Genomic DNA, 26,816 nt, shown 5'->3' with positions numbered 1-26,816 from the left:
GGAGAAGTAAGAAGAGAAACAACGTCCGGTGCTTCCGCCTTCGCTTAGGAGGAGGAGGAGCTGGTAGGGAAAGGAAAGTGATTCGCTCTGGGCCTGGTCTAGACCCAGTCGGGCCGGTGGGGGTCTGGGCTATGAGCCTTTGAGGGTCGCTTGGGACGCGGAGCGAGACTCGAGAGCCGAGAGCTATGTCTCAGCCGCCGCCGCCGCCTCCGCTGCCGCCGCCGCCTCCTCCCCCTGAGGCTCCGCAGACTCCGCCGTCACTGGCGGCGGCGGCGGCGGCTGCTCCGGGGGGCCTCTCGAAGCGGAGAGACCGAAGAATCCTCTCCGGAAGCTGCCCAGATCCGAAGTGCCAGGCGCGTCTGTTCTTCCCGGCCTCCGGTTCTGTCAGCATCGAGTGTACCGAGTGCGGACAGCGGCACGAGCAGCAGCAGCTGCTGGGGGTGGAGGAGGTGACCGACCCGGACGTAGTGCTACACAACCTGCTGCGGAACGCGCTGCTGGGGGTGACGGGGGCACCCAAGAAGAACACGGAACTGGTAAAGGTGATGGGCCTTTCCAACTACCACTGCAAATTGTTGTCGCCCATATTAGCTCGGTATGGAATGGACAAACAGACAGGCCGGGCTAAGCTTCTCCGGGACATGAACCAGGGCGAGCTGTTCGATTGCGCTTTACTGGGTGACCGCGCCTTCCTCATCGAACCAGAGCATGTTAACACGGTGGGCTATGGCAAGGACCGCTCCGGAAGCCTCCTATATTTACATGACACCCTTGAAGACATCAAGCGGGCCAATAAAAGTCAGGAATGCCTCATTCCAGTGCATGTGGACGGGGATGGACACTGCCTCGTGCATGCTGTGTCCCGGGCTCTTGTAGGCCGGGAGCTCTTCTGGCATGCCTTGAGAGAGAATCTGAAACAGCACTTTCAGCAGCACCTGGCCCGATATCAAGCCCTGTTCCATGACTTCATTGATGCTGCTGAGTGGGAGGACATTATCAATGAGTGTGACCCTCTGTTTGTGCCACCTGAGGGTGTTCCCTTGGGCCTGAGGAACATCCACATATTTGGCCTTGCCAACGTGTTACATCGTCCTATTATTCTGTTAGATTCTCTCAGTGGTATGAGAAGCTCTGGTGATTATTCAGCCACATTTCTGCCTGGGCTCATTCCTGCAGAGAAGTGCACTGGAAGAGATGGTCATTTGAACAAACCAATCTGTATTGCATGGAGTAGCTCTGGTAGAAACCATTATATCCCCTTGGTCGGCATAAAGGGGGCCGCTTTGCCCAAACTGCCTATGAATTTGCTTCCTAAAGCATGGGGTGTGCCTCAGGACCTTATTAAAAAGTACATCAAACTTGAGGAGGATGGTGGTTGTGTTATTGGAGGAGACAGAAGTCTACAAGATAAATACTTACTTAGGCTTGTTGCTGCTATGGAAGAAGTCTTTATGGACAAACACGGTATCCATCCTAGTTTGGTTGCTGACGTCCATCAGTATTTCTACAGAAGGACTGGGGTAATAGGAGTTCAGCCTGAAGAAGTCACAGCAGCTGCTAAAAAGGCAGTAATGGATAATCGCCTTCACAAATGTTTGCTCTGTGGTGCCCTTTCTGAACTTCATGTTCCTCCAGAGTGGTTGGCTCCAGGAGGGAAACTGTATAACCTGGCAAAAAGTACTCATGGACAGCTGAGGTCTGACAAAAATTATAGCTTTCCCTTGAACAATTTGGTTTGCTCGTATGATCCAGTGAAAGATGTTCTGGTACCAGACTATGGATTGAGTAACCTAACAGCTTGTAATTGGTGCCATGGCACATCTGTGCGAAGGGTCAGAGGAGATGGGTCTATTGTGTATTTGGATGGGGACAGAACTAATTCTAGGTCCACTGGTGGCAAATGTGGTTGTGGATTCAAACATTTTTGGGATGGTAAAGAGTATGACAATCTACCAGAAGCTTTTCCTATTACTTTGGAATGGGGTGGCAGAGTGGTCAGAGAAACAGTATATTGGTTCCAGTATGAAAGTGATTCATCTTTGAATAGTAATGTTTATGATGTTGCAATGAAACTTGTTACCAAGCACTTTCCAGGAGAATTTGGGAGTGAAATCCTAGTTCAGAAAGTTGTCCACACTATATTGTATCAGACTGCCAAAAAGAATCCTGATGATTATACTCCTGTAAATATAGATGGTGCTCATGCCCAAAGAGTTGGAGATGTACAGGGACAAGAGTTGGAGTCTCAACTCCCAACCAAAATTATTCTTACTGGACAGAAAACAAAAACTTTGCACAAGGAGGAGTTAAACATGAGTAAAACTGAAAGAACTATTCAACAGAACATTACGGAACAGGCTTCTGTAATGCAGAAACGGAAAACAGAGAAGTTAAAACAAGAACAAAAAGGGCAGCCCAGGACTGTTTCTCCCAGTGCCATTCGTGATGGTCCGTCCTCTGCACCTGCTACCCCTACCAAGGCTCCCTATTCACCAACAACATCTAAGGAAAAGAAGATCCGGATAACAACTAATGATGGACGACAGTCCATGGTTACACTTAAGTCATCAACAACCTTTTTCGAACTCCAGGAAAGCATAGCCAGAGAATTCAACATTCCTCCATATTTACAGTGTATTCGATATGGCTTTCCTCCTAAAGAGTTAATGCCACCCCAAGCAGGAATGGAAAAGGAGCCAGTTCCTTTACAGCATGGTGACAGAATTACAATAGAGATTCTAAAAAGTAAAGCAGAAGGTGGTCAGGCTGCTGCAGCACACTCGGCCCACACTGTGAAAGAAGAGATTGCTGTTACTGGTAAACTGTCATCTAAGGAACTTCAGGAGCAAGCTGACAAGGAAATGTACTCCTTGTGTCTTTTAGCAACATTAATGGGTAAGATCAATTTAACATGATATTCTTAATCGTGAATTTAATACACTGAATTCTGTTGTCTTTGTGAAAAAAAAATCTATGGTCATTAAAAACTTTGATAAATATTTTAGGAGAAAATTATTTTCTTTAGCTTTTTGACAGTTAATGGATATTAGTGTGTTTCTCTACTGAGTAAATATTAAGAAAACATAAGAAAGTGAAAGTAGTCACAACCATCCCCAGATTATTTAAATATAACTTATTCTAATTTTTTTAGTAGGCTTGTAATATAGCTATTTAAAGCCTTTTTCATTCACCTCCTCCCTTGGCTCTATTGAACCTTCCCACCTTTCCCCTTTTCATTTATTTTTAAATTTTATTTTCTTGCATGTCATGTGATTTCAGGACTTCCTGTTTGATGAATTGCAGTTTCTGGTTTCGTATTCTCCCTGCCCTCCCACCTAATAGTCTTTCTCCTCCATTTCCTGTTCTCCCCTCCCCCTGTTCATCACATTTTTCTTATTTGTACATTAAGATTTGTGTTTAAGTAATTTCCTTGCTTAGTGATTGTTTGCCATCAATTGTAATGAACTGTTGTAACTTATGAGAAACATGAAGAACAGAGGTAGATGTTAATGGGTTGCTTAAGAAACATTTTTAAAAATTATTCATCATAAAGGGAAATGTCAGCAGAATATGTGATTTAAAGCTTTAGATGATTTGACATATGATCCAGTGGTGCACTTTTTACATTATTTTCATTTACTCAATCTATGTTTTTAAATCAATGTTAATATGCTTTATATAATAAGGCTTAAAGTAGAAGTAAAATTTAAATATATTACATATTAGAAGGACCTTATTGTTGCTGAGATTAGAGTTTTCAACTTGAAAAGTGATCTAAGTTTTGGTTCTGTTTTCTAAGAGTACTAAATATCAGTGGATTGGGCCTTGACCTTCCAAAATGAAGATTATTTAATCCTGACTTGTTAAATTTGGAGGGCCTAATAGTCCATAGGAGATCTAAATGCCCTCTACAAATTTATACTTGATATTGCTGATTTTATTTTGGCAGACATAGTCATTGAATTTGGGGGGGGTATGTCAAGAAATTTACTAGGCACTTTATATATTTCTATCTCAGAGTTTTTAGTTTCTTAGATACTGCATGGAATAGAGGAAAGTTTGTGTGATCTTTGGAGTCAGAAAGACCTAGACTTTGAATCTCGGCTCCACTACTTATTAACTTAGTGATTTCAGGTAAGCTGCTTAACTCCTCAATATTCCAGTTGCCTCCTCTATACAAAACACCCCTTGTAGTTGGTATACAGGGCAACAGTATAATACTCCTAGATTTCTGAAAATTAAATAACATCACAGAATGTATAAAATTAGATATATACAGAATGCACTTTAAAAAACTGGCAGTCTTAGAGGTCAAAAACAGGAAAGAGAAGGTCTTCAATAGAAGATGAACTTTTGAGGATGTGGATCATATCATAACTAACCTTGGATGCTCAGTACCTAGTACAGTGCCCAATAGGTAGTAGGCACTTTAAAATGTTTTTGATTGAATTGAATAGGTGACATTAACACGTCTAAACAAAGACTGTGTCAGCAGAAATGGAATGGAATGGTCAGCATTGAACATTGAAAAAGAGTTGAAAAGCAGAATTTGGCACTGTTTATACACTGCTGTACAAAGGGAAAAGATGTATCATCTGGGGTTCATGAAAATTCTGGTAACTAGGAAGGTAATCTCTATTGAGGGCAGGAATATGTGATCAGTCCTTGCCATGGCTTGGCTGAAAGGTCTGTATCCCTTTACTTATTCTGTATTCATCAAGCATCTATTCTGATTACTCATTTAACTCGATGATATAAATATTGATGTGTAGGTGAGAGTAAAAATGAGGGTTATGTTCACTTGGAAGGCTGTGTTCTCCACTGTAGATTAATAAATTGGCACAGGTGAGCTTATGATCAGTAGTCTAAAAGTCTGGTTGGCATGATAATGTATTTCATAACAAAAATTAGTACAATATAATTCTGATTTATAATTAGTCACTTTTGATTTTGGTTGGAGGTTTCTGTACCTGAACATCTGAGTATACTATACTAGACTGTGGACTACAGTGAGTTCAGGACAGTGTCTTTCTGTTATGACCCCCATCCCTCTTCACCTCCAACATTTGCATTGCTGCCCTTACAAGCTGCAAATTTCTTTAAATCTTCCCTTCCAGACACAAAATTTGAGCATAAAAAGAGAATTTTGCTAATTTTATAGTGGTAGCAATTGAGACTTTTTGCTTTCAAGTACTAAGACAGTGCCTCTCCTGTATAAGTTCCTACATAAATATTAGTTTTCTACCACTAATTCTCTTATAACTGCATTTGAATTCAATCTGTAGAAGATATTCTTAATAAAAAGTGGTGTGTTTGTAAAAATGTCAACTTGGGGAAAGTTATATATATATACAACCTTAAGTAAAGAGTGCTGAGAAATGATTGATGTTTAGATTGGAGTGGGTTAGAAAATAAAAAAGGATGGCTTACTTAGAAAATTACAAGTTTCAAAATGCAGAAATTACTTTATGAATTAACAAGTATAAGTTAAGTTGCTGATGTGTTAGTTTAGAAAATAGCCCATCAAGCCTGATGCTGTTCAAATATTTGGCTCCTGATTTAGGTTTAGGTTTTTTTTAGGATTTTAAATACTACCTTTTTTAAGAGAGGATTTCTCCTGATCACCTTATCTAAGGGTTTGAGAGATCTTTGCTAACCATTCTAAGTCGGTCTCCTCTATCATTTTATCCTCTTAATTTCTCTCATAGCACTTATTACAAGTTTTCATTATCTTATTTGTTGACCTACTTATTCATTCACCTCCTTCACTGTATTATAAACTCCAAAAAGGCAGAGATAGTAGCCTGTTTGATTCGCCAATGAAAATCCTGTCACTTAGTACAGGGCCTGACACTTATTAGGTGTCAAGTAAATGATCGTCGAATGAATGAATGCAGATTATTTCAGCAAATTGAATGTCTGCTATGAGTTAGAGACTGCTGGAGGTACAAAGATGAATGAGGCACAGTCCTTGCCCTCCATAAACTTACCTGCCAGATCCCAACTGAGGGCTTCCCATACTTTTATTGCTTTCATCAAAAGATCTCCAGCTTTCTTTTCTCTATATATAAAAATTGTAAAAACTATGTAAAAATAGAGGATTGTATATCTTCATTAAATAGGCTGACTACTCGATAGTCAAGGATATGTGCTTTTTAATCATTGTTTTTAAGTAGAATAATATTAAATAGAATTTACATTTATTATGTATTTATGTCAACAAGACATTAAATGAATGCATCAGTCTTTTGCTTGGCATGAACCATTTATGGAACTAGTCACTTTGAATCTTGTGGTAGTTTTAAAATGAAATAACAATGTTTTACCTATAATATTTCACATTTTAATCTGCCTTATCCAGACCACTGGGGGGTTATTGAACAATTAACAATTGAACAACTTTTGCAGACTATAATCTTCATTATTTATATAGTATTGGAGTGACTGTAACTCTGGTATTACAAAATGTGTTATTAAATTTTATTGTAAACCTTTTTTTGTGGATTTTCTTTTGGAGATATGATAGATGGTACCTCGATTACCATAAATACTAGGCTAATTTATTTGTTCTTAGTATTCTAGTCTACTAAGTTTCTAGTTAATTTTCTTCTTCAAGAGGTAAAGACAGATGTGTAAAAAACAGAATTTGCTAGTTTGGACTTGCTTTAATGGAATTAAGCTACTTGTGGTATTTACCCCATTCACTACAAAGTTTAGCGACCTCTCAGGAGTTGAGAAACTTGTTTGATTTTTGTATACTTTCTGTTTCTTGGAAAAACTTTATGGATTTTTAATATACATTTTTTGAAGTGCACAATATTTTGTAATTTCATAATGCCTCTTGATGTTATAACTGTCTTAGGATTTTCCATAATTACACTTGGGATTCAACACTTGTTTTAGATGACATCGATAATATCGTATTGTACCTTGATTATTTTCTTCAAATGTTGGGTGGAGGACAGTTTCAAATCTAGATAGTATTTAATGCATATTATTATTCTTTACATGCCATCTGATAGCCCTTCTAATTTATTTATATACAGCATATTTGTAATGGAGCAGTCATAAAGTTGATTTTAAAATAATTCATATAGATATATCTTAAGATAAATGTGTAATGAGTGGTGATTTTATACTGTCATACTTTGAAGATTAAGTTAAACATTGATTCTGTTCCTTTCTGTACTCAGCTACTTTGATAGCTTTTATTTTCCTTCTTTTTTTTCCAAGATAATATTTTTAAAAATTCAAAGAATTCAAGTATGCATAAAATAAAACATGATAATTTTCTTTAACATTTGCACACCCCAGAAAGAATCAGATTCTCTGTGTGTGGCATACACATTTACACACAGGTTTGTGTGCATATATGTGAATGGTAAATACATCTTTTAATGCTGACGATGATGCCAAAAGCTGTATGAGCTGGATACACTTAAGGGATTGAGTAAAAGGAGAGAAACAAACATACCTTTTTTTAGAAATGGTTTTGGCTGTTGATAAGGTGATGCATTTTTGGATGGGAGGATCTGTAGGAAGGGTGGAGAGGTGGCAACAGTTCTTTCAGCTAATGAATACCTTTAGGATTCTTTCTAGTAGAAGTAGTCTCATGTTTCTGGGACTACTATTTACATTTTGTTCAGTTTATTTTATGGTCATTTACAGAGGAAGGATTTGTGGAAGACAAGATGTGAACAGAGATTCTGCATGGTGGTGGTGTAGATTTTTTCTACATTTATATGTGCACAATATGTTGGATATAAGTATTTTACAATTGTACAATGAAGAAACAGTTGAATTATAAAGTAAAATTAATTGGAGGCTAACATAAAAATGTGAATTAATAGAATTCTTGCTATATGCTTTAACCAACTATTCCTATTCTCTAAGAGATTGTTTTTTAATGAAATGGCAGAAAAATAATTCTCCCACTTGTTTTTAAGATCTACTATCTTAGCAACTTTCAAATATGAATACAGTGTAATTAACTATAGTCAACATGCTGAACATTACATCCCTATGACTTATTTATTTTATAACTGGAAGGTTGTACCCAAAAGTCTTTCCCTTTGTTTTTGCTATGATTTTGTTTTACTAGATTCACGAAGAAATACGGATAGTACCATTACTTATATTTTATCCATAACATTGAAGAACAGTTTTCATTGTGCTGCTTCAATTAAGTTTTTTCAGGACTTTATTCACACATTGTTAAAAGGAAAAACCTCATTCATACTAGTTATATACATTTATTCACCAAATGGTAAGAGTGGCTACTGTCCAGCACTGTGCCAGGCCCTGGGAATAGAAAGTCAGATAGGCCACTGACCTTTTCGTGACTGAAAAGCATCTAGTCTAGAAGGGGAACAGAAAAGTAACCTGCAGTGTGCAGCAAGGAAGGTACCTACCTAACCATCACTCTGAAGAATCCTAGAGGAAGACACCTAAGTTGAGTTTCATTCATTCATTTACTTAAAATTTATTGAGGTAACATTGGTTAATAACATTATATAATTTTAACTAATCAAAAACAGATTCACAAATGTAGTGGACAATTTGGTGATAGAAGGGAGGGAGGTTGGGGGCCTAGGAGAATGGGGTGAAGAGTTAAAGAAGTACAAATTAGTAGTTGATAGCTGGTCATGGGGATGGGGAGCACAGCAGAGGGAATGCAGTTAGTATTAATATGATGGCTAGATGAAGGGCCAGGGGAGGGAGGGAACAAATGGGGAGATCATCTTATGAACTATATAGATGTCTAACCAAAGTACTGTATACTTGAAACTAAAGTAAATAAACAAATTTGGGGGAAAATAACTATATAATTTTCAGGTGTACAACATTATAATTTGATATCTGTATACTTTATTGCATGCTTACTACCAAAAGACTAGTTTCCTTTTGTTATCATATATTTGACCCTCTTTACCCGACTTGCCCTGTCCCTCTCCCTCTTCCTTTCTGGTAACCACCATTCCATTGTAGGTATCTATCAGTTTGGTTTTATTATTTCACTTTTTTTATTTCCCATATGAGTAAAATAATATGGTTTTTTTTCATCTGACTTATTTCACTTTGCATAATAACTTCAAGATCCATGTTGTCACAAATGGCAATATTTCATCTTTTTAAATGGCCGAGTAGTTAGTATTCCATTGTGTATATATACCATGTCTTCGGTATTTATTCATCTGTTGATGGACACTTAGATTGTTTTCATATCTTGTCTTTTGTAAATAATGCTGCAGTGAACATAGGGATATGTATATATTTTCAAATTAAGGAATATATAGCCTTTAGGGAGCAGTGTGTTGCTTTATGAGAATCATGTTGGGCTATGATGAGAAATGTGAGCTAGGATAGAGGACAAAGGCTCTTAGAGTGCCTTTCATGCTGTGAAAAAAGGAGCTTGGACTTTACAAAGTGGTTTTGGGTAACCATTAAACTCTTCTGAAGGCTGTATGGAGGAAGGATTTATCACAAGATCAGAGGGAAGACTAGTTTTGAGGTGGAGGCAGTAATTCAGGTAGGATATGGGCAGTGGAAAGCTGTATGAGACTGATAGGGGAATTGGGCAGTATCGTAATCCCTGCTTCCTAATCTCTAATTCCTTTCCTTGGTTCTATTACCAACAGACATGACTTCAGTGGGAAGTATGTGAATACCAAAGGAAGTAATTTGCCAATTTTTTTTTCTCTCTACCAGTTGTTGATGCCATGGATTTATGTGAAAAAAGACCATGAATAGTTCTGTCAAATTTGTTGTAACACAATTTGGCCTCTAGTAGAGGTTTAGTATTACTGGAAAGGGTATAAGCTTCTGAGGGATATACAGGATTCAAATCCTGGCTCTGCCACTTACTAGTACTTTGATCTAGAGAGAATTACTTAAGCTCTCTGGGCTTGTTTCCTTGTCTGCAAAATAGGGCTTAGTTGTGATGAGAAAACGAAACTCTACAGTGCCTGCTTAGAGCTGGGTAGATAATAGATGCAGGGTTGGATGGCAATAGAGCATGCACTATCAGTGGGGCCTCTATTGCCCCGAAGTGGGTGAAAACTGGTTCTTGGGGAAGGGAGAGGGTGAAAAAAATCTTACTCCGTTTAATGAATACAGCTCAGATATACATATAGTACTGAAACAGATAAACAGTATATCTCTAGTATTCAAATGTCATGGGGGAGGGTAGACTAGGAACAATATCTAAAAAGGATTCTTAGGGAGAGATAATGAAAACAAGATTGATAAACACTCCAATAAGAGTTCTTATTTTTAGAGCTCTATCTGTTTTAGGTATGTAAAATACTAAGAAATGTCATTTTCTTACTTGTATTTAGGTGGTCAGTTCTGAAGAATTTACTATTTTGGTACCTGTTCAGATTTTTACCAAAAAAAAAATATATAAGTGTTACCATATAATTTTTTGATATATTTTTCAAGTAAATGATATCCTAGAGTATTTATAAAATACTAAGGACATTTAAGATAATAATAAATAATAAGGTAATTGATAATAACTGAAAAGTTGTCATTATAGAAATAATTTATCCAAATGAAGTTTAGTAAGTTTGTTAAACTTAAATATAGCCATATTCTAGTAGTACTGTCTCGTTAGTGAATGAAGTGTCTATGTGTAAATAAATGTTGTAGTTAACTGAAACTAAGTGCCAGGGTTTTTAAAATTTATATACTTTAATCTGCTATACTCAATAAGTTTAGCCAACTGCCATGAAAATTCATATTGTTTATGAATGTGAAAAGGGGCTGAAGCTCTGTGAGATTATAGGTATGTAGTGATTAATTTCACATCATCAGTAATCTCCATTCAAAGCTCAGATCTGATAGTATAATCTTCTAGTAGGAAAGATAAAAGTTAACTTTTTCCTGTTAAAATTAACTTTAAATAAAGTCCCGATTATAAAAGTAGTACTGTATATTATCAAATTAGAAACGATGAAAGTATAAAGACACCAATCTCAAACCAAAAGTGGCTTTTCTGTTCCTTCCATTCTTTATTGACTTCTTCAATAGTGGTTATCATTTTTAATTTTTTCTTTGAAAGTTCGCATTGAAATAGACACTATCAAAGAATGTTCTTAAAATATGTTTTTGTGGAATAGTGGTTTGTCTAAAGGTTATTCTAAATCTTCTACAAGTTATTTTCCCCTTAAATTTCTATTTTAAAAAAGACTCTTTTGGAACAACAAAATACAACATTAATTACTTATCTTCAGCCTACCTGTTTGCTTTTCTCTCTAGCCCCTCCATCTGTTTTTATTTGGTTTTAATATAAATATAGAAAATAACAATTTTCTACTTTTAAAAATTATCTTTCTATAACCTTTTCTGTTGTTCTAGTCCAAGGTTGCAAACTAGTTTTCTTGGAGCTATACTGAGTTTTCAGATCTACTGTGTTTAATACGTCCAGCATTGACTCATGTAGTTTTAAAGACATTTCTGAATTCGTTCCTACATTTAAAAATTGGGAGAATTCACATTAAAAACCCATACTTCTGGCTTCTCTTGAAAAGCCATATGGTCTTAAACATTGGCCTGTACTTTTCCATGAGAGCACTTGGTAGTCGCTGTCACCTTTCGATGGGCCATGCATTTTCTAGTGTGCCATAACCCCATCACTCCATATCATCTCCCTATATGTTATACCAGGCAGCATCACTCATTTAGGAGATGTGCCTTGCAATCTCTACTAAAGTTTAATCCATATTAAAGCAACCCTGGGTTGAACTCCTTTGTTGCTAATACTGTGTCTGTTTTCATCTTACAGGAGAAGACGTATGGTCTTATGCAAAGGGGCTTCCTCATATGTTCCAGCAAGGTGGTGTATTCTACAACATTATGAAGAAAACCATGGGTATAGTTAATTTCTAATTTTATTCTTAGATACTGTCTTTACTGAAGCTGTTACAGGTTTAAGAAAGTTCAGATAGTATTCTTCTAAAACTATTCCCAATGTTAATTTTCAGTATATATTCTTCTTTAGCAGTCTGCTTAGTTAAAATGGATTATTATCCTGATATGGTCAGCTATGTTTTCTGCTATAATATTACTAAAAATCCCCTATCATTTTCTTGCTGCTATTTTTTCATTTAAATTATGTATATGATTCTTAACAATTGAAGACAAATTGTGAAATTAGAAGCAGATTTGGTTATAATGCTAGTGACTATCCCAGAACTTTTTATAATGCTAGTGACTATCCCAGTATTTTTATTGTTGTGTTTTGGCTATGATTATTATATACCTCACTGCTTTCTGGATTTTAGAAAACAGCTCATTTTACATTTATTTTCACATCACATGTGCATTGTTTACAAAGATATGTGTGGATGTTTATCTTCATAATTTTAAGGTTTTAAGAGAGAGGATGCCAGTGTGTGTGTTTGGAACTCACGTGTATTTTTTGAAGGATTCGATGTGAATGCTTTTGGTCTTAAGAGTCAGTCACTCTGGCTTATCTCACTTCACTTACCTGACCTCAGTGTACATTAAGTACATCATCTCTTCCTCACCTTTTTTCATTCTTTAACACCTGCCCCCAACTTGGCTATTGTAGAAATGCTCAAACATACATAAAAGTTGCAAGAGTAATATAATGAACCCTTATTTATCCACCCTCCAGCTTCAACAATTATCATTACATTTCTACCTCCTTTTCAACTGGACTATTTTTAAATAAATCCCAGAGATAATGTCATCTGTAAGAACTTAATTATGTATATCTTTTTTCTTTTTAAAAAATAACTACGATACCATTATCACATTTAAAAAATACAAATAATAAATTTTTAATTATCACGAAATATCTAGTCAGTGTTTAAATTTCTTTGATATTTGATTCTCTCAAAATTTTTTTTCCCTTGGTGTTTTTGAATCAGAGACCAAAGAAAGAATGGCTTGCTTTCTCCTTCCCTCCTTCCTTCCCTGCTTTTCTCCTCCCTTCCCTTCCTTCCTTTCTTTCTGAGAATTAGTGAAGCATAAATTGCATACATTAAAATTCATCCTTTTGGGTATATTGGTATATCACTTTTGACAAATATACAGTCATGTAACCACCACCACCACAATCGAGATAGAGAATATTTCCATTATTCCAGAAAGTTTCCCTGTGCCCCTTTCTAACTAATCCCTTATCCTGACCCCTAGATTTGATTTCCGTTTTTGTGTTTGCCTTTTTCATATCACCATATAAATGAAATTATGTGTGTGTAAACTTTTGTGTCTGGCTCCTTTGATTTAGCACAGGGATTGGCAAATTATTGCCCCTGGGCTATATCAGGCCCACTGCCTGTTGATATAGTTTTATGGGAGCACAGCCACACTTATGTTACAATTGTCTGATTGTTTTGCCACAACAGTGGCAGAATTGAATAGTTGTGACAGAGGCTTTATGGTCTACAAAACCTAAAATATTACCATCTTGCCCCTTTACAGAAAAAAATCGCCAATTTCTGTTTTTAGCCTAGTGCTTTTGTGATTCATCTGTCTGGTTCCATGTATTAGTAGTTTATTCCTTTTTATTGCTGAGTAGTAGTCTATTGTATGTATCACATTTTTAAAAATCTATAACCAGTTGAAGAACTTTTGTGTTTTTTTGTTTTTTTCTTTTTTTTAGTTTTTGGCTGCTATAAATAAAGCCACCAAAAACATTCATTACAAGTCTTTGTGTGGACATATGTTTTTACTTCGGCATATACTTAGGATTGGGATTGCTGAGTCATATGACAAGTATATGCTTATCTTTTTAAGAAACTGCCAAACCATTTTCTAAAGTGGATGGACCAGTTTGTATTCTTTCTAGCACTGTATTAGCGTTCCAGTTGCTCTGTATCCTTGTCAGAACTTGGTAGTATCAGTTTTTGTTTTTAAAACTATTAAAATACGTTTATAGCACTATTTCATAGTGGTTTTAATTTGCATTTCCCTAATAACTAATGATGTTGAGAATCTTTTCATGTACTTATTTGCTCTTTTTTCCCCCCATTTTAAAATTGGTTAGAATTTTTTCAAATTGAGAGTTTTTTTATGTAATGTGGCACACATTATTTATTAGATAAGTGTTTTGCAAGTATTTTCTCCCAGTTTATAACTTATCGGTTTATTCTCTTAACAATACCTTTGGAAGAGCAGAGGTTTCTAATTTTGATAACCAGTTTAACAGTTTTTTTCTTTTATGATTTATACTTTTTTGTTCTATCCAAGAAATCTTTGCCTAATCCGAGGTCACAAAATTTTTCTTCTATATTTTCTTCTAGTAGTTTTATAGTTTTAGGTTTTACTTTTAGGTTTATGATGCATTTCAAATTGATTTTTTTGTATACTGCAAGGTATGAGTTGAGGTTTTTATTTTATGTGCAGATGTCCAATTGTTCTAGCTCCATTTGTTGAAGAAGCTATACTTTCTCCATTGAATTACTTTGATACCTTTTTCAAAATCAGTTAATCATGAATTACACACTTGAGAATGGTGAATTATATGTAAAATGTCAATAAAGTTATTTTTTAAAAATCAATTTACCATATACATATGGGCCTATTTCTAGAATCTTTTCAAAAATTGTTTTGGATATTCTAGATGCTTTTGCTTGTCTGTATACATTTTAGAATCAACTTGTCAATTTCTACAAAAAAAGTCTGCTGGGACTTTTATTGTGTTTTGTTGAATATATAGACCAAATTGAGGACAACTGATATTTGACAACATCAAATCTTCCAATTCTTGAAAACATAGTATTTCATTTATGTAAGTCTTTTTCTTACCAAAATTTTGTACTTTTCAGTTTATAATTATTGCACATCTTTTGTTAGATTTGTCCCTAAATATTTCATGTTTTGGGATACTATTGTAAAAGAGGCTTTTTAAAAATTCCAGTTTATTGTTCATTACTTATGCGCAGAAATAATTGTTTTTATGCTTTGACCTTGTAGTCTCTGGCCTTGCCAAACTCACATATTATTTCTAATAGTTTTTCAGCAAATTCTTTGGGATTGTCTACATAGGTCATCATATCTTTTACAAATACAGTTTTATTTCTTCCTTTTCAATCTGTACATCTTTTATTTCTTTCTCTTGCCTTGTAGCACTGACTAGGAGTGGTGAGAGTGGACATCTTTGACTTGTTCCTGATCTTAAGAGTAAAGCATTCAGCCTGCAGGTCCTTTAGAAAGGCTCTTTATCAGGTTTAGGACATTCCCTTCTATTCCTAGTTTACTGATAAAGTTTATATTGTGAATGGATGTTGAATTTTATCAGGTGCTCTTTTCCTGCATCTATTGAAATGATCTTATGGTTTTTCTCTTTAATTTGTTGATAGGATTGAATGCATTGATTGATTTTTTGTTTTGTTTTGTTTTACCTTTTTATCAATTTTTTAATTTTTCAATTACATTTGACATTCAATATTATATTTGTTTCAGGTGTACAGCACAGCGGTTAAACATTTATATAACTTACAAAGTAATCCCCCCGATAGTCTAGTACCCTCTTGACACTATGCAGTTTTTACAACATTATTGACTATATTCTTTATGCTATACTAATTTACATCCTTGTAACTATTAATTGATTGAGTTTTTTGAATGTTGAACCAACTTTGCTTGGTGGATTCAAATTGCTCATATCTCGTTTGAGTGTTTTTGTATATGTTCATTTTGTATATGTTCATTTTGTATATGTTCATTTTCATGAGGGATAATAGCATGTAGTTTTCTTGTAATGATGGTTTAATATGGTGGTGTTGGCTTCATAAAATAGAGTTGAGAAGTGTTCATTTCTCTTCTGTTTTCTAGTAGATTTTGTAATAGTTTTAATATTTTTTTCTTAAATGTTTAGTAGAATTCACCAGTAAAGCCATCTGTGCTTGGAGTTTTTTTGTTGGACAGTTTTTAACCACAAATTTAATTTTGTAATAGAGTTATCCCCTTCTTCTTGAGGAAGCTGTTAATTTTGTCTTTGAAGAAATCCGCCCATTTCATACAAGTCATCAATTTTATTGTCCTAAAATTATTTATAATATTCCCTTGCTGACCTTTTAATGTCCGTTAGGTCTATAGCTCTTTCATTTCTGATATTGTACCTCTCTTGTTTTGTGCCTCTCTTGTTTTGCTGACCCTTCCAGTTAATGGTTTATCAGTTTTATTGATCTTTTCAAAGAAACAACTTTGGTTTCATAGGTTTTCTCTATTGTTTTTCTGATTTCAGTTTCATTGATTTCTGTTCTTATCTTTATTTTTTACTTCCCGCTTCTTGCTTTGGGTTTAATTTGCACTTTTCTTTCTAGTTTCTTGAAGTAGTAACTTAGATTATTGATTATAAAATTTTGTTTTCTAATACAAGCATTTAAAGCTATACATTTATCTCTGACACTCCTCTTTTTTACATCCCTTTTATTTTAATATTCCATCTTTAACTTCATTCTACCTTCTGAAATATATTGATACCAATTAATGGTTTTTTAAAAGTTAGCATTTGATTAGGATTGATTATAATAATGGGGGAAAGAACAATTTTTTCAACAAACCGTGCTGGGACAACTGTATATCCACATGCAAAAGAATGAAGTTTGACCTCTACCTCACACCAAATAAAAAGTTAACTCAAACTAGCAAAAACCTAAATATAAACGCTAAAACTAGAAAACTTTTAGAAGAAAACATAGGCATAAAACTTCTTGACTGGATTAGGCAAAACATTATATACGAGAAGTATAAGCAACAAAAGAAAAAAAATAGTTAAATAAAAAGCAAACTCTTGTGTTACAAAGGACACCATCAAAAAAGTGAAAAGACAACCCACAGAATGGGAGCAATTTTTTGCAAATTATATATCTCATAATAGATTTGTATCTAAAACATAAATAAGTCAGCAATAAAATGGCAAATAACCCTATTAAAAATGGGCAAAGGATCTGAATAGACATTTCTGCAAAGAAAATATATAAATAGCCAATAAGCACATGAACTGATACTCAACATCATTAACCATTAGGAAATGCAAGTCAAAACCACAATGCAAGTCAAAACCAAAATCACACTTCTGGAATAACTATAATAAAAACTGTGAGGAAGGACATAGAGAAGTTAGAATCCTCATACACTGCTGATGGGAATGTAAAATGGTGCAGCTGCTTGGAAAAAGTCTGGCAATTCCTCAAAAGAATTAACATAGAGTAACTGTACAACCCAGCAACTCTATTCATAGCTGTATCTCCAAGAGAAATGAAAACATGTGCATACAAAACTTGTATACAAATGTTCATAATAGCATTGTTCATGATAGTCAAAAGAGAACCCAAATTACCGTCAACTGGTGATTGGATAAATAAGATGTGGTATATTTATACAATGAAATATTATTTGGCAAAAAAAGGAATGAAGTATTGGTACATGCTACTTCATGTATGAACCTTGAAAATATGCTACATGAAACAAGCCAGTCACAACAGACCATTTATATGAAATATCACAGAATAGGCACACCTGGAGAGACACAGAGTAAACCAGTGGTTGCCTACAGCTTTGAGTGGGATGGAGAGAGGAAGTGGAAGTGATTGCTAATGGATTTGGATTGCTTTTGGGGGTGATGAAAATGTTCTAGAAATGATTGTGGTGATGGGTGCACAACTCTGTGACTATGCTAAAAACCATTCAATTGTACCCTTAAAATGGGTGAATTATATGTGATTTATATCTTAATAGAACCAATATATACATATATATTTTAATGTTACCTATGGTATTTATCCTTATTAGGTAGTTTAGAGCTTTGGAGTAAGAACATCTGAGATCAAATTTTGGTTCTACCACTTATGCCCTGTGTGAACTTATTAGTTTTTTTATTTGTGAAGTGGGTATGGTAATCTCAATTTTGCTGTTAGGATCAGATGAGATTGTGCAGATAAAGCAGTTAGCAAAGTGCCTGGTACTAAATAAAGACTTAGCTAATGTTCGTTGTTATAATTAGAATTCTAAATGTTACTTCCAGAATTTTATAAAATTCTGTTGACTGTAACAGCCATTTGAAACGAATCAGCATCAGAAAATTATTTTATCTTTCAAAATATAATTTCTTCTAATATTTGTGGAAAATTTTTTATCTGTTTAGGGCAGATTCATGTGGCAAATGATTATTATAATCCTGTGGTTAAAGGACCAAAGCATATCAAGTCTTCCTCACTCCCAAACACAAACTGATACCCTCCAAAAATTGGAATAAAAACATACTTCTTGTACTTCGTTCAAATCCATTCTAACAGATAGTTATGTCTACATTTGAACAGAACTATTGCCCAATATAACTAAAGTAGATTATTAATATTCCTATTTATATTTCAAAAGGTATTTTAAAATTAATTTGCTTAAAATGTAGTAAGTTTCCTTTCAGGTTCTTATACAAAGATAAATACAGAAGATGAATGGCAAATTTAGTTTTAACAGTTGCACAGATATCCTTTAACTTACAGTGTTTAGTTTTGCTTGCATTTGAACTTTACAAAAATGTAATGCTGTATACATTCCCAGTGACTTGGTTCTTTTATGCAGTAATTTTTCAAATTCATGTTGAGGGTTCAACTATAGTTTGTTCATTTTCACTGCTGCATAGTAAGTATTCTATTGTGTGTTTTTAATATAATTCATTCATTGTTCTCCCGATGTACTTTTGAGTAGTTTCCTGGTTTTTGATATAATGAAGAATGTAGCTATAAATATTAGTATAGATGTCTTTTGATGTATATGTGTAATGGAATTTTTGATATGTGATATAGAAGGTTTAATACATCTTGATTCTTAAAATTCGAAGGACTATACAAATTATATAAAACCTAGGTGATTATGCTTAAAGAGATCACACTTAAAGTATTTGTGTTGATTTTTAATATGTATTTTAAAATTTTTAAATAATGTAAAAAGTCTACAAACTGTAGAAGTGGGAAACAATACCTGTAACTTTAAAATATTTGTCTTATACCTACTTTTTTTGGCATGATTGTAATTAGAGTAGATTTTTTTCTTGCTATTTTACCATCATGTACATTTTACTGTATATGTGAGGCATGCTAGGTCTCTTATTTATATTAGTATTAATAGCTGAATATTACTTCCATCGGGTAAATATACCATAATTTTCTTAACCATTCTCTTGTTGAAAGCTTAGAGTGTTTCCAGTGTTTTGCTGTAAATAATACTGTGATGAACATGCGTGGGACTATGATTCTTTCCAGGGGTAGCCAAGGGAAAGCATCTAAGCAGCCTGGAAACAATTACAAACGCTTCTTGATCTAATAGAGGAATTAACTATTGATTGCCTGATTTATATTAGGCATTGTGGTATGTGCTTTGCATGTTTTCTGATTTAATCCTCAAATAATAGTGAAATGAATAATATACCCATCATTACACTTACCTGATTGAATTATAATGATTTGTTTCGGTCTCCTAAGAATTACATCTTATTTTTGAATCTTCAGAGTTTATTTTAGTTCCTGGCACATAGTGTCAGTGGGTGTTCTCTATTAAAATGAATGTTTAAAAGCTTTGCCTAAGTGGATCCCTGACCTTACTATATTCAAAATTCTCTTTGCTACCTTGGTTTCCTGAGCCATGGTTTACAGACCTCTGAGGTAGGGAATTAGTAGACAGTAAACTGACTTCAGGGTTGTGCCCTAAAAGGTGCTATTTAGACCACATTTCTGACTTTAATTTTTGTATGTCTGTTTTTGCTAGTTATCTCTGTCAAAAATGTGCCAAGAGGAAATTCTAGTTGGATTTTTATTAGTTGATACTTTATTTATTTATTTGAAACTACTGCATGTTGCTTATTCACTTGCAGTTTAGTTCTTTTCTCTGGTTATTTGGAATATTCACAGTAAGATACATTAGAACCACTCTAGCTTTTTTCAGAGGAAGGAGGAACTATTCTTAATAATCTACAAAACTGGAGACAACCTAAATGGCCACAAAGCATTCCAGAGTCTGTCCATCCTCCCCAACTCTGAATGTGTGTAGCACTTATTGACAGTTTCATTCATTTTTAACTAGCTTGCTTTTGCCTTTATATTTTGCCATAAACATACACATATGTACCATATAATAGTAAAAGTTTTCTACTTCATTTTTTTAACAGAAAATTTGTGGTTTCATAAAAATTGAAAACCCTTATTTTTGCATACTTAGACTATACTTAGAGTGACAAAGTTAAAAAGTAAGGATATTGGATAGCTTAAAACACACAATTTTTTTATACCCAGGCTGCAAAAGTTGTAAAATTTTGAAATACCATGTAGTAAGAACAAACTGCTCAACTAGAAAATAAAGGAAAGCCTGCTTTAAAGTTCTGTCCTCTACTGCTCAACTAGAAAATAAAGGAAAGCCTGCTTTAAAGTTCTGTCCTCTACTGCTACGAGAAGTAGAAGTTAATTTCACTAGGTCATTTGAGGAGCATCCATAACTCAGGCCTATTTTGGTGGTTCTGACCTATCAGAGGGGAATAAGTAGTAACACGAAAGACAGCTATTTCAAAGGCATTGAATAAGATCTTTTTAATTTATTGTGACCAAGTGTCAGCTCTTATAATTATCTTGAAGTCACAGTGTATTAATCTTAGCTTTTCATAATTATCCTGAAGTCACAGTGTATTAATCTTAGCTTTTCTACATGTGCCTCCATAACCACTACTTTAACTATAGAATATCTTATTTTGAAAGTACATGTTTTTTATATTTTTGAAAAATACATACCTATGGCACGCTGAGAAAACAACTTTTATTTATTTACTTTTATTTATTGGTATTCTGTAATTCAGTAGAATAACTTATGAATTCAACACACTATGCAACATGTTTGTGTAACACTTTACCCTAATAGGTATGTTTTGCAAAGTTTATGATTTGAATTTTAGTAAATGAAAGTGTATTTTCTTACTGCTTTACTATAAGCAATTGCTATACTAACACTACTGCTAATGTTTTCCTTATAGCTCATGTTTCAAGCTCCTTTCCTAACTTTGGGATAAGTTAGTGATATATATATATATTTTATCATTTAGCCATATTTACTTTATGTCTATACAAATACATAGGTAATACATGTATGTATTTTGCTGAGCCATTTTAGGATTAATTGAAAGTATCATGACATTTTGCTTTATAAACATTCAACAAATGTCTTTCAAAAACAAGGACATTCTCCCAATGCAAAATGATATATTTTTAAATATCCCCTGTGGAACTACTTTATGGTCTATAGTGATGTTTCTTTTTTATAATAGTATTAAATTTTATTAGTAAGTAAATAAGTTATTTTCTAATTTTGTTTTGAAAGTTATCTATAAATTATTATTGAAAATTCACTATTTTACCTATCATTATCTTTACTATACTTTTCAAGTAAGATTTTAATATGTTAAATATCTTTTCCCCTTCTTTAGGTATGGCTGATGGCAAGCATTGTACTTTTCCACATCTGCCTGGCAAAACCTTTGTCTATAATGCTTCTGAAGATAGACTGGAGTTGTGTGTGGATGCTGCAGGACATTTCCCCATCGGTCCTGATGTCGAAGACTTAGTTAAAGAGGCTGTAAGTCAGGTTCGAGCAGAGTCTACCACAAGAAGTAGGGAATCAAGTCCCTCACATGGGCTATTAAAACTAGGAAGTGGTGGAGTAGTGAAAAAGAAATCTGAGCAGCTTCATAATGTAACTGCCTTTCAGGGAAAAGGGCATTCTCTAGGAAGTGCATCCAGTAACCCACACTTTGATCCAAGAGCTAGGGATACTCCAGTTGTACGGAAGCATAACACAGGGACAGACTTTAGTAATAGTTCCACTAAAACAGAGCCTTCTATATTCACAGCTGCTCCTAGTAACAGTGAGCTTATTCGAATGGCTCCTGGAGTAGTTACAATGAGAGACAGCAGGCAGATTGATCCTGATTTGGTTGAGGCCCAGCGAAAAAAATTGCAGGAAATGGTTTCTTCTATTCAGGCTTCAATGGACAAGCACTTGCGGGATCAAAGCACAGAGCAGTCACCATCTGATCTTCCTCAAAGGAAGGGAGAAGTCGTGAGTTCTATGAAGTCTGGGACTCTTCAGACTTGCCTACCTGAATCTTTTTCTTTAACTGGTGGCACTGAAAATTTGAATACAGAAACAACTGATAGCTGTATGGCAGAGGCACTGGGAGCAGCATTTGCCACAAGGTCAAAAGCACAAAAGGGAAATTCTGTGGAGGAGCCTGAAGAGATGGATAGTCAAGATGCTGAGATGACAAACACGACTGAGCCAATGGATCACTCTTGATTTAATTAGAGGCTAATAAAGGCAGAATGTTTATTGTGAATATGTAATATTTGTTGGCTGGGCCACATAACTTGATTAGTCATTAAAAATCTTGTACGTATATAATTCAAAGATTATATCTTGTTATTCAGTGCATGATAGCAAGTGTGTGATTGGCAATAGCTTTTAATATACTGCTGCCCAGGCTGGCTCTGAATTCCTATAAATTAGTTATTAGATCCTCTGAGATGAGTTTCTTCCATATATGTGGTTCATTGGAAGTTCTTTGTAATTTTAATTCCATGAAAGTCTTAATGTTTCAAACATGAAAAATCTCTTGCTAAATATGTTTGACTTCTGAAAGGCTAGTACTGGGAGGGAATGAGATTTTGCTACTGTTGATGTCTTCAAGGTAACCATCCCACATATTTACTAGAGTGTCATAGATTTATATAATTCGAAGGTTATCTAAACTAAATTGTATCTTAAAATTCATAAAAGGATTTATTAGACACTGGGATCCTGACATTTCTGTGAATGTAAACATTCATAGAGAGATGTATTCTTGGTGAAAGTATCTTGACAATAGAGTGGAAATGATAAAACATTTTGCTGACTTGAGCAAGGTTAGGGGGAAAATATCTATTCTAGAATGATAAAGTCAATGTGATTGAGTAATGTTGCTGTCTGAGCCAACACAGCCAATTGTGTGCTCTGTTGTTGATAATATGTTACCATTATTTTTTGAATCCTGGCCTGGTTAAGTACCACCAAATTTTTTTCTTTAATCTTGCAGAAAAGTCGATTGCAAAGTGTGGTAGAAAATATAAAAATAATGGTAGCAGTAGTTAATCTCTAATTTTCAAAGTTTGTCAGATTCAGAGAATTTATAAAGAAGAATTTATCCTTGAGTTACATTGTTCTACGATTTTGATCAATGGTATTTAAGCTTATATATGCTAAGTGTCTTTGACCCCCTTTGAACCAAAACTCCTTTTTTTCCCCTTGAGTCTATAAGATTTTCTTTATTTGTTGGCTTCACTTGGATTTCGATGCGAATTTTACTGCATCATTCCCTGATCAACTGGGCATTTGCTTAAATAGTGTATTCATCAAATCTTTAGTGCCAGTTTTCTCAAAAAGCAGCTTTCATGCTTATTCCTTAAAGACAAAGAATGTTTATCTGAGATTGGTATTGCACTATTTTATCCTATTCTGCAAATCTGTATTCTGAAATGTACATTTCAATTCATCTTTTCCTCTGTTCACTGAAATTAAGTTGAATTGGATGGATGAAAGACAAAATGTATGTTAATACAATCTCTTATCTAGAGCATTCAAAGCCTGGCTGTCTCTGTTTGCACATGTAACAGATACAGAACTGTGTTTGCATTCTAAGAAAATGTACATTAGCAAGTGTATTATCAGGTGTTTAAAAATCTCAACCTGTTGATTTATAAGGAATATAGACAGTACTTTAACTTGTGTTTCCAAAGAAGGGAGGTTTTGGTTTTCTTTCTATGAAAGTATCTCCCACTGAATCCACTTACTAAATGGAACTAGTCCATTTTGAATAAGGAAAGAATGGAAAATCTAGACATTTGCAGGTGATATCTGAGCAAGATATATATTTGGGTTTTATCACATCACATTTTTTAAACCATATTTTATCTCCATTCTTCTAAATTTCAAGTATCTTTATAGCTAAATAGCAAGGAAATGTAGAACTTTTATATTGTGCACTAGTTTTGCATAAAAAACTGCAGCTACCAAATATTTCCCATTTAGTTAGTATAGGTGACTTTTGTGTATTAAACTAAAAATTGCAAATATCACTAACCACTATAACTATTTTTGGCTTTTTCAGCCATTGGTTTCAATGTCTCTATCTGCCCCTCCCCCCCCCCGCCTTTTTTTTAGTTTAAATACAAGAAAATCTTAACAAACAAATGCACTGCTTCCAGGTAAAAGATATAATCACCTTTTCATTAGCAAATATTTTCTTCACCTGTGGCTTGGTATGTTTTGTTAATAACTGACAAATTAACTCTCATAGAATAAAGAAAAAATATCAGGAACAAATTTTATCACCCTGTTACATTAAATACTCTCATTTAGTCAACTTAGAATGTACCTGTGGACATTTAGAAGAAGGGCTTCATCTCTGACAGCACCATTAACGTCTCTCACAGCAGCAATGCTATTTAGGGGCTAGTTAGGTGTGAATGTTATATAATTGTTTAGGTTTTTCCATGATAAAGAATAAAAGGCTTGATTCTGAGAATGATCAGATTCCTTGAAATTATTTTAAAGCTGCTGAAATTTCGTTGGGGTAATTAATGGTTTTTGAGAGGTAGGCCAGGTATCATCTTTATGAAGAAGTTTTAGAACAGAATTTAAGTTCTTAAATATCATTTGCCCTTCCATGTGGTTATCATAATCAAATGTAGGACTAAACAATGATTGTTTTTTAGTACTACTGTTTGTGATCACCACAACTTTGAGTTCAAGCTAGAGATCATAAATAAGTCAAAATATTTTTAGCCCTAGATGTAACATAATTCAATCCTATAATTCTGTTTGCAGGATTTCACTGAAAATCTAAGTAAAACTGTAAATTTTTTTCTTCATTAATCCATTTTAAAGTTAATCATACCAAATTTGAATTGATGATCCAAAGTCCAGGTAGAATTGAAGATGGTGTCTATCTAGAATACTGGTAATGAGAAACTTGTTGGAACTGAAGAAAAGCAAGACAACTGCCAAATATGAGCTAGAATATGATGAACTCAAACGGAATGGTTACACAAAAACTAGTTACAAAGCAAGCCTAAGGCCCATTTTCCCCTCTTTGACGGTTTCAGATATTTTATTGGAAAATAAGATAATGACCTGAGAAATTTAGTGAATGCTATTGATTAAACTTTGCTTTATATCTTATGATATTTAGTTTGGTTTTACAATCAAGCTTCTTACAATTAAGATACCAATCTGAAATGCATCTTTGATTCCCAGCTACAGGTCCTTAGTGCCATTATTTTTGAGTAACTTCATTAGAAGTGAGTAGACTTTCTTGCATATGGTCTCTTACCTCAGGGAAGATCACTTGCTAGCAACTCATGTACTACTAATGACAGGTTTTTGAAAATTGTACTGACATCACCTGTTAGCTACAATGCAAAGTTTATAAAAGTATTTTAAGTAGTTACCTAGTAATGCTGCTAGTGAACATTTCTCTAAAAATTTAGACCTCACTAATAACTAATCTTTCAATATGAAATAAACTTGTAACTTCTGTCATTATGCTTTGGTCAATATAATGACAATATCATAAAATGTTTATTTCAGACTATCAGTACAGTTTTGTCTTCATTTTTTAACAGAAATTTTAATTGGCCCATACTTAAAATACTACAAAGCAGATTTTGAATTTCATGGTTCACAAAACAAGGTTTCCATATTAAAATGTTCATAAAAGCCTTTGCAAAATCAGATTAAACTCCACTCAATATAGATTTAAAATGACTTTTAATAATAGTAGTAGTGAGATACATGCTCTAAGTAAGTTAGGTAGACATGTCCCTACATTTCAAGGTTATCATATAATTTAACAAAATTGCACAACTTCAAGGCTCTTTATAAGTAACATAAAAATTATTTTTCAAACCAGAACTATTCACTTGAAAACATACTATATAGTTGAATGTTTACTTAAGAAATAACAAAGGGGAGCTATATCACCAATGTAAGGTTTATAGTTAATTGTAAGTTCTGCCATTTCTAATAATTCTTTGAGATGCTAAGTGTTTCAGTTCATATTATTAATACTTAAATCGTGGGAATTTTAACGTTTGTTCCAAAATAGCAGAAATTGTAAAAATTGTGAATTATTGGAGAAAATGCCATTACTTGTATATCTGACATTCAGTTTTTTAAATTATGGAGTCTACATGCTTTTGTAGTATAATATTAATACAATTATTCTCTTGTAAAAGAAAGGCAAACTACTAAAAAAAAGTTTTAGTTGATGTTATCTGCTTGTATCAATTACTTAGTATTTAAAATTTTAAGGTCTTGCATACTTTTCTTTAGAATGCACAAGTTCCTTCCTGAGCCTTTATGCCTGTGGTAGAGCAATAAAAGACTGAAAAGGTTATCAATATTTTCAGGTTTATTTGACTTTAAAAATTAGTGCCAAGAGCTGGAGAGTCTACTTTTTGGAGGGAAATGCTATTTAGAATATGTAAAAATAAGTGGTAATAGTGTAAATATTTGGAAAAAAATATCAAGTGCTTTAACTGCTCAATAAAATAGTATAGATGTTACATCATCCCTAAGGCACTGGCTGTTACCCTTTATTTTCTGATTTTGTGATTGCTGTATATACTACATTTGAGTAAAAAATAATTGGTAATAGTGTATTATAACTGTATAGTGTTCTACAATACACCTCACTGTACAGTATTTGAAATTTTCTTTTATATCAATAATAAAATAAAAATAATACATATTGATTTTCCCCTCAA

The 26,816-nt window shown here is 34.0% G+C and overlaps 1 protein-coding gene across 1 annotated transcript; it reads left to right on the top strand.

Annotated features, from left to right (window-relative positions):
• Positions 1 to 26,816, top strand: VCPIP1 (valosin containing protein interacting protein 1). Its single transcript, XM_039841773.1, has 3 exons — positions 1 to 2,895; positions 11,786 to 11,872; positions 21,443 to 26,816. Exons 1-3 carry the CDS (start codon positions 186 to 188, stop codon positions 22,309 to 22,311), a joined length of 3,666 nt encoding a protein of 1,221 aa, XP_039697707.1. The 5' UTR covers positions 1 to 185; the 3' UTR covers positions 22,312 to 26,816.

This window comes from Pteropus medius, unplaced genomic scaffold, assembly GCF_902729225.1.
Source record: "Pteropus medius unplaced genomic scaffold, Ma_sr-lr_union100, whole genome shotgun sequence".
In the NCBI taxonomy this organism is placed as follows: Eukaryota; Metazoa; Chordata; class Mammalia; order Chiroptera; family Pteropodidae; genus Pteropus; species Pteropus medius.
This window is presented reverse-complemented; position numbering and strand designations above follow the sequence as displayed.

Bases quoted from the DNA above. Each gene is read 5' to 3' on its own strand.
- VCPIP1 (XM_039841773.1), top strand. From the start codon at position 186: ATGTCTCAGCCGCCGCCGCCGCCTCCGCTGCCGCCGCCGCCTCCTCCC. The intron at 2,896-11,785 runs GTAAGATCAATT...TTCATCTTACAG, and splicing joins TCTTTTAGCAACATTAATGG to GAGAAGACGTATGGTCTTAT. The intron at 11,873-21,442 runs GTATAGTTAATT...CCCCTTCTTTAG, and splicing joins CATTATGAAGAAAACCATGG to GTATGGCTGATGGCAAGCAT.